The sequence below is a fragment of the Theobroma umbraticum genome, unplaced genomic scaffold (assembly GCF_002168275.2).
Source record: "Theobroma umbraticum cultivar Fairchild unplaced genomic scaffold, ASM216827v3 scaffold_81.0, whole genome shotgun sequence".
NCBI classification, from domain to species: domain Eukaryota; kingdom Viridiplantae; phylum Streptophyta; class Magnoliopsida; order Malvales; family Malvaceae; genus Theobroma; species Theobroma umbraticum.
The window spans coordinates 355,269-371,715 of NW_018397268.1; the positions used below are offsets into that span (position 1 = coordinate 355,269).

At 38.7% G+C, this 16,447-nt stretch overlaps 4 protein-coding genes across 4 annotated transcripts; 2 read left to right on the plus strand and 2 right to left on the minus strand.

Moving 5' to 3' along the window:
* LOC110424968 (laccase-12-like) lies at window positions 1–3,237 on the plus strand. Its single transcript, XM_021439701.2, has 6 exons — window positions 1–164; window positions 315–466; window positions 767–1,011; window positions 1,121–1,249; window positions 1,747–2,706; window positions 2,804–3,237. The coding sequence occupies exons 1-6, from the start codon at window positions 60–62 to the stop codon at window positions 2,932–2,934; spliced, it is 1,722 nt and encodes a 573-aa protein (XP_021295376.1). The 5' UTR covers window positions 1–59; the 3' UTR covers window positions 2,935–3,237.
* A 144-nt stretch (window positions 3,238–3,381) lies between these two features.
* On the minus strand, window positions 3,382–6,387 carry LOC110424961 (cation/H(+) antiporter 15-like). Its single transcript, XM_021439694.2, has 3 exons — window positions 6,097–6,387; window positions 4,901–5,896; window positions 3,382–4,801 (listed from the first exon to the last, which is right to left on the minus strand). Exons 1-3 carry the CDS (start codon window positions 6,313–6,315, stop codon window positions 3,656–3,658), a joined length of 2,361 nt encoding a protein of 786 aa, XP_021295369.1. The 5' UTR covers window positions 6,316–6,387; the 3' UTR covers window positions 3,382–3,655.
* A 1,114-nt stretch (window positions 6,388–7,501) lies between these two features.
* On the minus strand, window positions 7,502–10,308 carry LOC110424962 (cation/H(+) antiporter 15-like). The gene is made up of 3 exons (XM_021439695.2): window positions 10,013–10,308; window positions 8,881–9,870; window positions 7,502–8,762 (listed from the first exon to the last, which is right to left on the minus strand). Exons 1-3 carry the CDS (start codon window positions 10,217–10,219, stop codon window positions 7,605–7,607), a joined length of 2,355 nt encoding a protein of 784 aa, XP_021295370.1. The 5' UTR covers window positions 10,220–10,308; the 3' UTR covers window positions 7,502–7,604.
* A 1,227-nt stretch (window positions 10,309–11,535) lies between these two features.
* LOC110425438 (SNF2 domain-containing protein CLASSY 2-like) lies at window positions 11,536–16,446 on the plus strand (the record flags this gene model as incomplete). The annotated part of the gene is made up of 6 exons (XM_021440358.2): window positions 11,536–11,923; window positions 12,693–12,761; window positions 13,369–13,613; window positions 14,091–15,527; window positions 15,717–15,854; window positions 16,369–16,446. Coding segments are annotated over exons 2-6 (1,947 nt in total), but the record flags the coding sequence as incomplete, so codon positions are not given.
* Between the last annotated feature and the right edge of the window lies 1 nt (window position 16,447).

Genomic DNA, 16,447 nt, shown 5'->3' on the forward strand with positions numbered 1-16,447 from the left:
TTCTCTCATCGATCAGCTTCACACTCAAAAGAAAAAAGAAAGCTATAGCTAGCTTCAGGATGGAGACTTTCAAGGACTTTTCCATCATTTTCCTAGGCCTTTTCCTTCTCATTTGTTCTGCATTGTCCTTAGCAAATGCAGAAGTTCAACAACATCAATTTGTCGTATGTCTTTCTTCTTTACTTCCTTCATTGATCCTCTCTGATTTCGTTAGCAATTTAGCCTTAGTTGCTTTGTTGTTTCTTTATTCTCTTAAGCTTCTTGTTTCTTTTAGTACATTTAGCTAAATCAAACACTTTGATCTAACGAAACAGATCCAAGCAACACCAGTGAAGAGGCTGTGCAAGACTCACAGCAGCATCACTGTCAATGGCATGTTCCCGGGGCCGACCCTGGAGGTCAAGAATGGAGACACCCTTGAAGTTAAAGTTATCAACAAAGCTAGATATAATGTCACCATTCACTGGTAATTATTAATTGCAACCTCATGCATATATGCATGCATGAGATTCGGCTTTCTACATAAACATGGTTTTCTTCATGCTGATATCAACATCTACTCTTAACAACAAAGATATCTGACTCCTTTATTATCATAAATGTTTCTGGATCTCACAGGTAATAAATATCTTAAAACCGAAATAATTTGTATTATTTATTACAACTTTTCTATGAACATAATTATTTGCGCATAGGACATAAAAAAATAATTATTGTTCTCGTCAATTACCATAAAGCTAGATAATAAACAATTTTAATGTTACAGGCATGGCGTTAGGCAAATGAGAACCGGATGGGCAGATGGACCGGAATTTGTGACTCAGTGCCCCATCAGACCTGGAGGAAGTTACACCTACAGGTTCACAATCCAAGGACAAGAAGGAACATTGTGGTGGCATGCTCACAGTTCATGGCTTAGAGCCACTGTTTATGGAGCTCTGATCATCCGTCCGAGAGAAGGAGAATCCTACCCTTTCCCTAAACCCCAGCGCGAAACACCGATCCTACTAGGTAAATCAATGAATGATTCTTCAGTTTAAACAAAATCAGTTCTGATTTGGGGAGATGATTATTATTATGAGGATTATATCATGAATCTTATGCGATGATTATCTTTCAGGTGAATGGTGGGATGCAAACCCCATTGATGTTGTGAGGGAAGCAACAAGGACAGGAGCAGCTCCAAATGTCTCTGATGCATATACCATCAATGCTCAACCTGGTGACCTCTACAAATGCTCCAGCAAAGGTTTGCTTTCTTTAAGTTCCTTTATTTCACGTTCTCTAGAGTTCGGATGGTTCTAGTTTGTCCACATCACTGTTAGGTACACTGAATAAATCAAATGGAAATCATAGCCAACTCTATATAATTTTTAATATGTGATGTTTTTCTTCTGTTTACAAGCATCAGGGCCCCCATTGTTGTTGGAAAATTACACATGGAAACTCCTGGAGACAAATCTTGGGTTTTAGATTAGCCAGGTTTAATTATCAGAACCAACACATTTTTTTATTAATGAAAACAGAACACAGATGCTTAGATGTCAGATATCAGTTTATAGCATCTTAAAGACAACCAACCGACTGTTGCACGATGTATATTTTAACAGCAAAAAGGAGTGTGACTTACCCATGGATGGTCAAGGCCCGTCAGTCTCAGTCTGATTCCTACTCAGGATAATAACCATAATAACTGAAATTTCCTGGAGATTGACGTGGTTGAAAATTTTCCTTTTTGTTTTGCAGACACTACGATTGTTCCCATAGATTCTGGCGAGACAAACCTCCTAAGAGTCATCAACGCCGCCCTGAACCAACCGCTTTTCTTCACAGTGGCCAACCATAAGCTAACAGTTGTTGGTGCCGATGCCTCCTATGTTAAACCCTTCACCACTTCAGTCATCATGTTAGGCCCTGGGCAAACCACTGACGTTCTGATCAGAGGCGACCAGGCACCGTCTCGATACTACATGGCAGCCCGCGCCTACCAAAGCGCCCAAAACGCACCCTTCGACAACACTACCACCACAGCCATTCTTGAATACAAGTCTGCCCCTTGCCCTGCCAAAAAAGGCCTCGCACCCAAACCAATTATGCCTTCTCTGCCGGCCTACAATGACACCAACACTGTCACAGCCTTCAGCCGAAGCTTTAGGAGTCCCCAAAAAGTTGAAGTTCCAACTGATATTGACGAAAGCCTCTTCTTCACGGTTGGTCTAGGACTCAACAACTGCCCACCAAATTTCCACAGGAGTCGTTGTCAAGGACCAAACGGTACACGTTTCACTGCCAGCATGAACAATGTCTCATTCGTGCTCCCGGGAAACTTCTCCCTGTTGCAAGCTCACCAACAAGGCATTCCAGGAGTATTCACCACAGATTTTCCAGGAACCCCTCCAGTGAAATTTGATTACACTGGAAACGTGAGCCAATCTCTCTTCCAGCCTGCTACAGGAACTAAGCTGTACAAATTGAAGTATGGTTCAAAGGTACAAATAGTGATTCAAGACACAAGCATTGTCACCCCTGAGAACCACCCAATTCATCTTCACGGATACGATTTCTACATCATCGCAGAAGGCTTTGGAAACTTCAATCCTCAAAAAGATACTTCTAAATTCAATCTTGTTGATCCACCTCTCAGGAACACAGTTGGAGTGCCTGTGAATGGATGGGCAGTCATTAGATTCGTTGCGGATAATCCAGGTAACAATAGTACTTAAGGGCCTTCAGATTATTTCAGATCGTCTTTCAATGGGATATCCTTCATTTGATGCTCAAATTTCAACTCTTTTCTTAACAGGTGTCTGGCTAATGCACTGTCACTTGGATGTTCACATTACTTGGGGTCTGGCCATGGCCTTCTTGGTTGAGAATGGACTTGGAGAATTGCAGACTCTCCAAGCACCACCACCAGATTTGCCTATATGTTAGGATTCATCAGTTCTCCAGAAACACTACAATTAATTGAAACTCATAGGCTCAATAAGAAGGGTTAATTACCTTCTTTCTTCTTATTTTTTTTTTCTTGTCATATTCTTAGTATACAAATTCAGGGTTATTTTCCCTGCATCTGGGGACTAGTTTATCCTCTGTTTCATTGTTTTCTTTGAGTTAGATAAAGCGGGTGTTAAGTAGGAGATGGTGCTGTGGTTGAAACTTTCGAGTACCATCTGAATTTAGCTTTGCACCCGCCATGTTTTCCTGATTCCGGGTTGTATTCTTTTCCCTACAGTTAAGATAAATTTGAAGCTTTTTTTGAAATATATGCCTTGTTCTTTCTTTTCACAATGATGTTATAGGTTTACATGAGCAGTGAAAGAAAGATAAAAGAAGAAAATTGAAAGGATTAGTCAATGTGGGTATAACAACATTGACATGAATCAGGAAAACGACATTGACAACTAAGAATCTAGATTTGGTTGAAGATATGGCAACTGAACTAAGAAAAGTGTCATCCTTTATCAGAGTATGATAGAAGAAACTGGTTTTCTTTGTTCGAACAAATAAAAAAAGCAAAACTGTTGTGTGTAATTTCTAAAATTCAATATGATTCTACATCTTCCAATCTAATGTTCTGAGTTTGTGACACCTTCTCAAGAAAAGAAGCAATTCTTTTCTGAAAAGGTAAGATTAATGATACAAATGAAGTACATTAGCCATAAAAGTAAGCAAATCTGGTGGATTTCTGGTTTCTTTCACCAAAATGCTGCAACACCAGCACGGACATCATTCCCCCACAAAAATCCGGCGCAGCCATGGCGTCACCAATGACCCCGAGCTCTGGATACTGTGTCCAAGCGATCAATCCTTCTTCAAACTGTGAGTTGCACCCTTGCCGCTTTCCCACAATCACAAGGTTATAGCCATTTGCTAAAGATCCAAGTGCAATCATTACTTCCTCACTGTTATCCGCCACCATCTCATGACAAACAACACAAGCATTGCCAACGTTCATAGCCTTGAAGTCTCTGAACAAAGAGTCATCTAGCTCTCTCTCATCCTCAAATCCCCTTGCACAATTTCCTCTCAAGTGAATCCTCAATACGGTGATTGCAATGTTAGGATGACTTGACATGCGTGCTGCAAAGGCTAACACCTCACGATCATCAGCTCCGCCAAGAAAGATCACCGCCACATTATAAGAGAAGCTATTTACACTAATATGGGTGCTCAACCCTCTGTCAACTAGGATCCCAACCGTGCACCTTGAAAATTCTTGGATGTTAGTGTTGAAAATCCGCAAGCTGCCTTCGATGCTATGGACTTCTTCGCTCTTGAAAAAGGGAACTAGAACTAGGGGCGTACGTATCGCTTCAGCAAGCCTGCAAATGGGTTCATGCATGTACTTAAATGGAGAAATCATTCTGAAGGGTTGAATATGAACTGGACCCTGTGAGGTTTTTGAGTAGTTTAGAAATGCTCGCATAATGCTATCAGAGCCATTGGGCATGCTAAACCTTCTTTTATGATTTTTGTAAGGGACTAGAAGTGGAATAGTTTGGGTAGACAGTGGAACAAGATGGATCACGTAGGCACAGATTGGGGTCACTTCCGTGGGGTTCAACGCTTCAAGGAGGCTAATGAAGCTTGGGACGTTGTCTTCATCTTCAATGCAGGAAATGATCCGTAATTCTCCGACGCTTGAAGTCATTCCAAGCGACCTACTGCGTAGTTTGACAGAGATAGGATCAAGAGTTTTCACCTCAGGCTTGTAGAAGATCTCTATTATGGGTGTTATAATGCCATTGAGGATGACGATGCTCAACACAAAAGTTGCAAAATTCTGCTCATCTAATAGCTGCAAGATACCAGCCAGAATTAGATTAGTATTAATTCAGAAATGTAGCTTCTTGTAGAGCTAAACATGTGGATAAAAGGGTATAGAACAAAATCTGACCTTTTGGTGTTTCCACCGAACGCCATTAAGTAGTTCATTCATTCCCTGTAAACTCAAAATAAGGCTAAGCAAAATGGCAGTACTTTTTCTCATGTTGAAAGATGATGAAACCAAGCAACTTCCTACTAGCTTTCCTAAGTACCCCACAAGGATAAGTGCTCCAAAGATGACAAGCTCCGTCCAATCCTGTATCGCGGACAAATTGGTAAAATAACCGATGCGAACAAAGAACAAAGGCAGAAAAAACTCCGAGATCAGAAGTTCAGATTTTTGTATGATTGTTGCACCGAGAGGCGGTCCGTCTGGTATGATTATGCCCATGATCATAGCTGCAGGGCTGAAGGATGCACCTAAAGCGTCAGTGGTCACTCCCAATAACAAAGTCCAAAGTAAAATTGCAATGACATAACGCTCATTCACCGGACTCCCCTTTGGTGTTCTCCTGATAATCCAATGTAGTGCTGGTCGTACAACAAAGATTGCGAATGTTATCAATCCACACAGAGAAAGGAAGGAATACATCATATGTATTGTATCTTTCTGGCCTAAAGCGACTCCGAGCATTACAATCACGAATGAAACAAGTTCGTTGAGCAATGTGATGGATGTGGAAAGTTGTCCCAACTCAGAACTTAAAAGATCAAGTTCATCCAGGGCATGGACAATAACAATGAAATAACTTAGCGACGAAACAATGCTGAATTGGATGGGAAAGAATTGGCCATCCCTAAATCCAGGGAGGAAATGGCGTAGGAATTCAGTGAGGATCATAGTGAAGAAAAAAGGGATGATCGTGCAAGACAACCCGAATCTCCAAGTCTTCTTGGACGTTCTGGAGAACATAGTTGCATCCATTTTGATACATATAATGAATATGTACAAGGTGGTGGCCATGTTTGACATGGTGCCGAGCACCATCATCTCTTTTGGTGCAAACATTCTTTCCATGTATGATTTGCTGCGCCCGAGGACAGAAGGTCCTAGGATAATTCCAGCCTGCAAAAGAAATCCATCCGGCACATTCATTCAAAACAGATGAACATTGTGATACGAACTAGTATGAACAAGCTATATATCTTTTCAAATTACTTGTTTTCAAGTGTCGATGTTCAAAACTCCTTAACATTCAAAAACACGAAAACCTAATAGAAGAAATTAAAGAACCCATAAGAGTGATGAGCCTAAGAATAACATACCAAGATATTGCATACAAGTTTTGGTTGTTTTAATGGCCTGAGAACAATGTAGATCACCCGGGAGATCAAGACAGACAAGATGACTTGAAGCATGAAGACAGGAACGATATAGTTTAAAGGATTACCGCTCGCAAATACGCCCTGGTAATGCATGTTCTTATTGTATAAAACGCAAACCTGAGGGTGGATTACTGTTTTATTTACCGCACCTGAAGCCATCCTGCTACCCTGGAAAAGCTTCAGGTCAGGCAATAAGACAGAATTTGCAGCACCACTCTATATCCAACACCTTCCTAGGAACTATATATGTTTCTGATGAGCGAATACGAGGAAAACCCACATTTAAGAAGAAAAGAAACTAATCTTAATTAGTTAGAAAACCAAATGACAAATTGAGAAATTTAAGGAACAGGTAGTTTTGGCTGTTTACTAGGAAGTCTTGTCTAAATGTTGAGTTGGTGTTGCAGTTTCCATGTCTGAATTACCCGAAATAGAAGACAATTTTTTTGTTTTTTGGGTTAGGATCCCATTTCAATTAAACGGTTGAGATTTACAATTCTAACTATCAGATTAACTGATATTTTATTCTTTGATCTTTTTATAAATTTTGTCGTGAATAATGGTAATGAAAGTTGGAGTACTTCATTAAATCGAGCTATATATTCAGCTTTGGTGGCTTAAGTAGGAAAAAAACCAATGGCATGATAGATTTTGGTTATAGACAATTAGTTAACCCCCCATTAGTTAGCAAGAGACAGTATTTAGAAACCGATTTACCTGTAATTAATAACCTTACAATTTGTCTCAAAAACCAAAGCAAAAACAGATGTAAAATATAGGAGTGATCTTCTTTTTTTTTTAATTTTTGCTGGAGAGAGTTGTTCTAATTTGGGTTTTTTTTTTTTTCAACTTAATGTTAGATTGCAAAAGATAAAAATAGAAGAAAATGATTAATCAATTGAACCCTTAAATAAGAATATATCTTAAGTTCAAATAAATCTATACTATGTCCAACCTTTAAACTATAGATAATATAATATTACCTTACTCCTAAATTTTGATTTATAATGCACAAAAAAGATAAGGGCTTTTTATCATGTAGAAAAATGATCCTAAGTTACTTAATAAAAAGTAAATTTTTAAGTTTTATTTAGTATCCAATAGCGATTTTTATTTAGAATCTAAAGAAAAGGTAAGAGTATTAGTCCATTAGATATTCAAAAGAGAAAAAAAAAAACAACAACTGATAACTGTGCTCTTTCTCCTGAATGTTTAAATTGATTAATTAATGATATTTCCATATGATGATAGGCAATCTGGTATTGTTTAATCATCTGTGTTTCCATAGTTGTTACTGAATATTGGGTTGTTTTTAATTTCTTTGAACCAGCTGACTAATTAATTCTTCAATCTGGAGGAGACAATCAACATTTGATATTATATCTCTCTTTTTGAATTGACAGCAAAATTGATGTGTTTCACGATCTCTCTATCTGAACTAGAATATACTACTTTAGCAATGCTGAAAAGGAACCAATACTATATCTCCTACATTGTGAACTGGATCGATTTTTGGAAGCTTCACCGACCATACAATGTTGCAGGACCAGCACAGACACCGTGCCTCTACGGAAATCCTCCGAGGCAACCATGTCTCCGATCACCCCAAGCTCTGGATGCTCAGTCCAAGTTGCCATGTCTCCCTCAAGCTCTAGATTGCTCCCTTGCCGTTTCCCTACCATGACAAGGTCATACTTGTTCTCTAAGGATCTGATCCAACTCAAAATTTCAATGCTGTTGTTTACTTGGACCTCCAAACATTGTACAAAATCATAGTTTTCGGTTTTTGCCTTGAATTCTGTTAACAATTTGTCGTCAAGCTGCTGCTCTAATTCACTTTGATGTACATTTTCTCTCACGATGATCCTCATTACAGTGATTTGGACACGAGGATGGCCTGACATCCGAGCTGCTAATGCCAAGGCCTCGCGGTCATCAGGTCCACCTACAAACAGCACAGCAATGTTGCAGGAGAATTGAGCACAGGTCACGCAGCTCAACCCCCTTTGTACCAGGATTCCAACCGTGCAAGGTGCATAGGCTTGCGTTTGCACGTTGAAACAGCGGAATTGGGCATTGATTTCACCGACTTGGCTTTTGTGGAATGGAACAATGATGAGAGGAACATGCTTTACTTGAGCTAGCCTGCAGACGTTTTCGTACATGGTCTTATATGGAGCAATCGAGGTGTAGGGCTGAACCGTGACGGATTGTTCCGAAGCAGCTGAATAATTAGTGAAGGCTCGCATAATTCGGCCTGTGCTGCTGCGCCCCACCTTTTTGTAAGGTGCCAGAAGTGGTGTTGCTCGACCAACAAGCTCCACAAGATGGACCACGTAGGCACATATGGTGCTCACAGGCGTCGGGTTGGATGCTTCTAGGAGAGTGATAATGCCATGGACATCATCTTCATTGTGAATACAAGGAAGAATCCTTAATTCCCCAAAGCTTGGAGTCGATTGCAGTGACATTGTACTTAGTTTTGCGGACAAGGAGGTTTCGAGTCTAAGATGAGGCTTGTAAAAGTATTCTATCAGGGGCATTGCAATGGCAGTGATGGTAAGATTGGACAGGATTAGTAGGACAAAAGATTGCTCGTCTATACGCTGAAGCAAAATTAGATTATGGTAAGAAAACATGATTGTGACAATACAGATGTGGATAATCACTCCGAATTTAATAGGATAAAACTAGTAGGAAGCAAAAGAACATTTCTGGACTAACCCGTTTTGTGAGAAATCTGATGAAATAAATAAACTTGAGTACACCCTTCACATTCAACATCGTGCTGAGCAAAAGAACATATCTGACCCTCATTTTGCAGAAACATGAATGCAAACAGACTGACAGGAGTTTCGCTAGAAATCCTGTGATGATGATCAATAGCAGTGCATTGAACTCTTTCCAATCCCGTATTTCAACTACGTTCGCGAGACGACCCAGTCGAAGATAGAAAAAGGGCATAAAAAATTCATTGATGATCAGTTCAGATTTCTCTACTATTGCTGCACCTAGAGGCGGTCCATTTGGTACGATCAGTCCCATAGCAATAATCCCTGGTAGGAAGCTCAGGCCTAGAGCGTCGCTGATTGCTCCCATTGCGAAAGCCCCAAGCAGAGTTGCAACAACATATAATTGATCTACTTGTTTTCCCTCTGGTGTTGTCCTGATAATCCATGATATTGTTGGCCGTACGGCATACAATGCGAAGATTGGGAATGCAGCAAACGAAAGCATAGCTTTAATCGATAATGATTTTGTTTGGTTTGACATAATCAACATCGTCAAGATTGCCCACCCAAACAAATCATTGATCACTGCAGAAGACATGGCAAGTTGGCCTAGCTCCGAGGTTAAGAGCTTGAGCTCATCCATACCATAGGCAATGTCAGATAAAAAACTTGTTGACATGATACCGCATACTGTAAAAGCGGCGATTCCTCCTTGAAATCCTGGCAGGAAATCCCTTAGCAAGTTAAAGAGAGTATAACTGATTCCAAGAGGAACTAACATGGATAATAGGCCGAGACTCCAGTCATCCCTTGCTGTTCTAAAGATCATCCCGGCATCCGTTTTCACTGTAATCAAGAATATAAAGGAGATATTGGAAAATAGGCAGAGGGTATTGACAGCCAACATCTCCTTAGCTGGATATAATTTATCCATTAATGTTGTGTACCGCCCTAGCACCGAAGGTCCTAACAGGAGTCCAGTCTGAAATTAACCAAACAAGTTTCAATATTCAACTGCTTTATCATCGATTCTGAAGTAAATTTCAGCACTATAAGACAAACCACACGTTAAAAGGATCATACCAACAAAACAAAATGAAGAGAAATATGCAAACAAACCATACCAGTACATTGCAGACAACTTTAGGCTGTTTCAAGGGCCTTAGAAGGAAGTATAATGTCCGAGAGAGTATGAAAAACAAGATTATTTGAAACATGGCAAGAGGGATGAAATAATCCAAAGGGTTCTCTCCAAACCAAATGCCTTTCGAGTACATATTCCGTTCATACAACATGCATAACTTTGGGAAAATGGTCTCGTTTATTGCCATTTTGCTCTACCCCCCTGTGAAAGTTTTCTGGTCAGGCAGATCCAAGAATTTCTTCTTGTCTCCTGACCAGTTTTTGTCAATGCCCTGAAATGCTTTGACCATCAAAAAAAGGGCCCCTGCCAGTGCCATATATATATATTCAAGGAATCCTGACTGTAAAAATAGCTTCCACAGGCAATAACGACCTGGCCAAGGTAAAATTGAGAGAATTGAAGAGCTTGGTAGTTTCTGGTCGGCTCATTGATTCTGAATCTTTTCTGTTTTGCCTCAAATAAGGTGCTAACAACTTGTTCTTTATAAGGTCTAATGCCTTCTTTCTTTTTCTCTCTTTTAAAGCATGAGTTGTAAGGAGTAACATGAGGGAAAATGGTCTATTATTAGCATATATAGGCTCAGCTTTTGATTGAAAATACAGGGCCTGTTAATATTAGCAAAACAACTTTGAGGAATTTGGCACCTAGCTTAACATATATAGGGTGTACAATTAAGTAATTGGATTGCTCGGTTACAAGTTATCCAAATAATTAATTTTTAAATCAAAATATCGAAAAATTTATATGCAATTTGAAACTCTTTTAAAAGTTAATACTAATTCAAAATATTTACTACGTCACTGATCACTATATGATAATTATGTGATTAGAGGAAGTATTCTTCGTTTATGACAAATATTAACATTTATTTATAAACATCCATTAAGAATCATAAAATTGATACACTTAAAACACTCAAAACAACTTCATGCTCATGCTCTCTTGTCATGCATGGTTAATTAACACAAACTTTCCTTGCATGTTTTATTGATATGCATGGGAAGCATGCCTTGAAACAAAACTTGAACTTCAAATCCAAAAACGAAAAGAAAGATATATTTTCCCACTTGCATTCTAGATAAAAGAAGCTGAATCCACTAGTAAACTGCCATGGGGATGAATTTCTGGGCCAAGACCAAATCCCATTTTGTATCTGTATCTCACCCTAATAAGGTTGTGAACTATGGGCTTAGCTTGAAATTACTGTTGGAAAAGTACAAAAGCCCATTCCCCAAACCAGCTAGAAGAAGTAAAGTGAAGTGACCTTTTTATCTGAGAATCAGCACTGGCTCCTAACACAAGGATGGGTGGAAAGAGTGAGTGACCTATCCCACCAGCAGAAAGCTGGGCACTTTGGTAATGAAGAAAAAGGAAGGGAAAAAACATAAAAAAACACTAACTTACAGTCCCCTCCTCCCCCTGGCTCTGAAATTACACGTGCTGCTAACCTAACTTCGAAATATCATTTCCTCAGCAAAAACAAGTCCGACAGTTTCGGTGGTTCCCACACCTGCAAACTCAACTCTCAATGATCAATCACTGCCGTCCATTCACAAACGCTCCTTCCCATTTCACCCTCCTCTTCCTTCCTTATTCATCCGACTTGCCATTGAAAGAAAAAAAGTTTCCAGGGCCAGTGGGGGGGCCCTGTACTCTAAGTCATGCAAACACAGGCACAAACCCCAAGATTCTCAGACATATAAATAGAATTCTTCGCCCCGATGTCTTTCTATCCCTTCCTTTTTGTTTTGTCGTTTTTTTTTTACTCTGCTGTCACTCATTACTCACTCATTTCTTCACTTGGTTGTTCCATTTCTCCAAGTTTATTCATTTCAGGCTATATAATCTATCAGGAATCTGATTATTTTTAAGACCCAGATGCTGTTTTCAGGTGAGTTGCTGGAACTGACCCTTTCTTAGATAATAATCATGATCGTGTCAATGATCTTCATATTTTAAGAACACAGACACTCTCTACTAGATACTCAGCTGTCTGCTGATCGTTTTTCTACACTCTATTCATGTGAAAGATGGTTTCTTTTTGTGCTACTCTTTGAGTCTTGCGCACACCTTTTGCGTTCTATACAAATCTCCATAGCTGAGTAAGCAGCGTGGATTGAAAATTTTGTTAATGGATTCAAAAGCAGCTGTCTTTGTAATCAATCCCCACAAAATTTAGTTAAGTTGGATTGTGTCATCCTTTATTTTCTTCTAAAGGCAAAAAATTTGCTCTTGTTTTGCTCCTCTGGTGGTTGCATGAAATGGATGCTTGTATTCAGTCAACTGTATATCTGCTTTCTATGGTAAAGTCTCATCTTTCTTTTGCATTTTCCCCATCCCCTTTTCTTCTCTATGATAATTTATGGAATTTTCTTTATCGGGTAATAAATGAGTGATCCTGCCATTGTTCAGGTAAAATAGGCTGTTTTCTGGCTTTACTGTTATAGTTTTGTTGAAGTGTTACTGTTACAAAGGAGTGATCCTTCTTAACCTTGACGAATCTGTGTGTTAGATTACATTTTCTACTAATGTGTATTTACCCTTCTTTTCAGATTATCTTAACTTTAATTTGCCAAAATGATCTTGAAAGGCTGTTTGTTTCAAGCTCATTTTTGCAGATATATGTGATTCTATACCCTGATTCATTCGTTTCATTGCAGAGCGTTGTTAACTGGTAACAATGAGGAAAAGGCATTTATATCAATCCAAGCATCCATTTAATACATATCGTAAGCATTACCTCCTATCGACCTGTACTTTTACTGTATTTCTTTCTTTATTGATTTTCTTCATTCGAATTGGACTCAAACAGATTTCACTGCTTGTGTAGTTTTTGAGTAGTTTATCACGTAACTGGGCCATTATATTTGTGACATTTCACTTGTAATGAAAGGAGAAAACTGCCAAACTTTGTTTAATCCGCCAGAAAAATGTAAATGTAATTGAATCAGAGTTTCTTCTTGTCGTAATTAAACAATAAAAGTATTTGGACAGAGTCACCGAATTGTTAGTGTAGTTATGACCTTGCTGGGATCGCTGTACTGGATGTTTTGCATCGTGAGTATCTATATGCAGACGATTTGTAACTAACTTCCTAAAGTTCCTTTGAATCGGTACATCAAATTCATCACAATCGGATAAACCTCCCAATAGCTGGCAGTTCCTTGAAGTTAATTTTGCAACTAGTTATCTTTAAATGGTTGAAGTTTTTATTTCATTTAAAAGATTATCCACTTCCATCTTTTCTTTTTAAATGTGAATTTTATTTTTTTGTTGTATTGTTATTTCTCACTGCCCTTTGATTTTGTATTGCTCTGCTGATTTTATGTTTGACAGCTTTTGAGGTCCTCTTCTGCGGTTCATGGCAAGCTGTGGAACTCATAAGAATTAAGAATGGGGTCATGACTATGCATCTGATAGATGATCAATATCTGATTGAGAAACAACCATTCTCTGATTTTCGTGTTAAGTCTAGGCAGGCAACTTTATCTGACTGCACCTGCTTTTTGAGGCCTGGTATTGATGTATGCATTCTTTCAGCCTCTCAGCGGACAGCGATTAATGAAGAGAATCCAGAGCCTGTAAGTTATGTTTTCTTCAGTCGGAGCACTCCAAGATTCATAATTTGAAATTTATTACCATTTGGGGACTTAATATGTTATAAGATGGACTTATGCAGCTTGCATTTATACATTGCGGCTTTTGCTGAGTTACTTTTATTTGGAATTAGCCTTCTTTCTTTATTTCTCATACCTTGCAATGCTTGATTGGAATAATGTCTGACAATATAGTAAATTAATTTCCCCTCACAAATTGACCATAAGAATGGCTCATAGGGGGCATAAATTAGATGCTGATATTCTTGTCATGTGTGGATATCTATAGATGCTAATCTTTAAATACTTGGTTAAATAGTTTATCATTTCTTTGATGCTACTGAGTGATAAATTTACCATCTTGCTAAAACTATGTTTCCAACCTTTCCTTAGCTTTTTTAGATGTTGGAAAGTTGTACTTACTGCTTTCAGTTTTGATCTTCTGATTCTTTCTCTGGTTAGGTTTGGGTTGATGCTAAAATAAGTTCGATTGAGAGGAAGCCGCACAACTCTCAATGCTCGTGCCAGTTTTATGTTAACTTGTATGTTAATCAAGGTCCTCTTGGTTCTGAGAAAGTAATTCTGAGCAAAGAGACTGAAGTAGTAGGGATCGATCAGATTTCTGTCCTCCAAAGGCTTGAAAAGCATGCATGTGATGATCAGCGCTATGGATGGAATTTCTCTGAGGACTGCTGTGAATTGAGACGAACTAAGATATTTTTGGGGAAATTCTTATCTGATATATCATGGTTGCTTGTTACATCTGTTTTGAAGCAAATTGCATTTGATGTGAGATCTGTACAGAACAAGATTGTCTATCAAATTCTGGGTAAAGATGATAGCAGTCCCTTAAATTCTCATACTTATCTCCATGCTGTAAATTTCAAGGTAGACAATGGTATTTCAGTATCCGATGTGGTCCGACTTGACCCCCACCAAATTAATGAAGCTGGTGCTGCTTGTAGCGCACATGAGATCAGACAATGGCCAGTTTATGATGCTATGAACTTGCGACGCTCTAAACGCAGGAATGTACAACCTGAGCGTTTCCTTGGTTGTGATAGTTCTCTGGAGACAGATATTAGCTGGGTTCGAACAGCTCCATTGAGAACTGGCAACTGGAGAGAAGAGGAAGAAGAACAAGAACTAGAAGAAGATATGAACTTACCACTATCGTACTTGTTTGGCATGAATGCAAGTACTTCAAAAGAGCTTACCCAGTGCGAAACAAGTGATGTGTGCAAAAGTAAGAATATATCAAGGGAGTTCAAATCAGATGTGACTGCCCCAAGGAAATCAAGTGCGAATTACCCAAGGAGATCATGTGTGACTAATCCAAGGAAGCATCAAAATAGTCTTGCTATTGTTCCTGTGTCTTCTGAAAGTGATCCTCTTGCCTCTGGACACTGTCATGCCCCAAAATTTCCAAGAAATCATGCAGAAGAGGTTGAAAAAGTATCTTTGAATTATTATACTGTGAAACGCTCTCGTACAACTCAGAGAAAGAAAATTCCTGCTTTAGAATATATGGATTATGAAAGTACATGGAAGGGAATATCTTTCTCAAAGAAAGTACAGAATAAAAGTCATCGTTCTGTTCCTACAAGAAAGGAAGATTATGATGAACCAATAACTTACAAAAGAACAACAATAAGTGCGGGTGCATACAATAAACTGATTAATTCATACATGAAGAACATTGATTCTACATTCACAAAAGAAGAGCCACACATTATTGATCAGTGGAATCAGTTTAAGGAAGCAGCATCCTCTGAAATGAGTAGAAAAACAGAACCAGAACAACCCTCTGTTGAGGATGAGGGAGAAATGTCAGATACTGAAATATTGTGGAGAGAAATGGAACTATGTATGGCATCAGCTTACTTTGAGGAAGATGAGGTAGAGCTATTGAAATTCTTTTCTGGATCAAAATTCTTATATGTGATTATCTATTGATATAAACACCTTCCCCCCACTCCCACCCTCCAACTATGCAGGTTTCTTTGTGGTTAATGTATTTATGCTGGCAAATTTGTGTCTCAGTTAAACTTCTCTTCTTGATGGTTAATTCAGTTTAATTATTCTCAGGCTAGAGTATCTGCTGAGTCTCTGCGGAAATCTAGTGGAAATTGTCAGCATGATTTCAAACTGGATGAAGAAATTGGGGTTCTATGTCGAATCTGTGGCTTTGTGAGAACTGAAATAAAATATGTTTCTGCACCATTTGTAAGTTTGAAACTCATGCTCCTTTTCTTTTTGTTGTCTGTCTCCTAAAGGACGTCATTTTACGTTGCATTGCCACATGTTATAGTAAGGAAGAAAGGAAGCTTTGTTAACTATTAATTGTCAAATATTTGGTACTATGATCTCCAATCCGAGAACGGTATGTCTTAGTTCCTTTCTGGGCTTTCTGTTGTACATATATGCAGGTATCGTTGTTAGCTGCATGGATGCTTTAATGCATTGCCAGCATTTGGATGTGTCTTCTTGTTGGTATTTTTATGGGTTAATTACGTATTCGGTACTTCATTTATAGCGAAACTGTCAATTTGGTATCTGAAGAAAAAAATTCGCATTTAGCTACTCCCAACTTTCATTTTAACAAGCAGATTACATGATGCGTTAACTCCGTTAGTCATATTAGTGACATGTCCAAAAACACCTTACCACTTGCCTAAAATGTCATGTCATTTATTCTTTTTTATTTTCAATTTTTTTAATTTTCTTTTTTTTTTTCTAGCTGGAACATAAAAGCTGGATAGCAGACAATAAAGTTTGCAGTGAGGAGGAGCCAGAGCATAAAACAGATGGAGATGAGG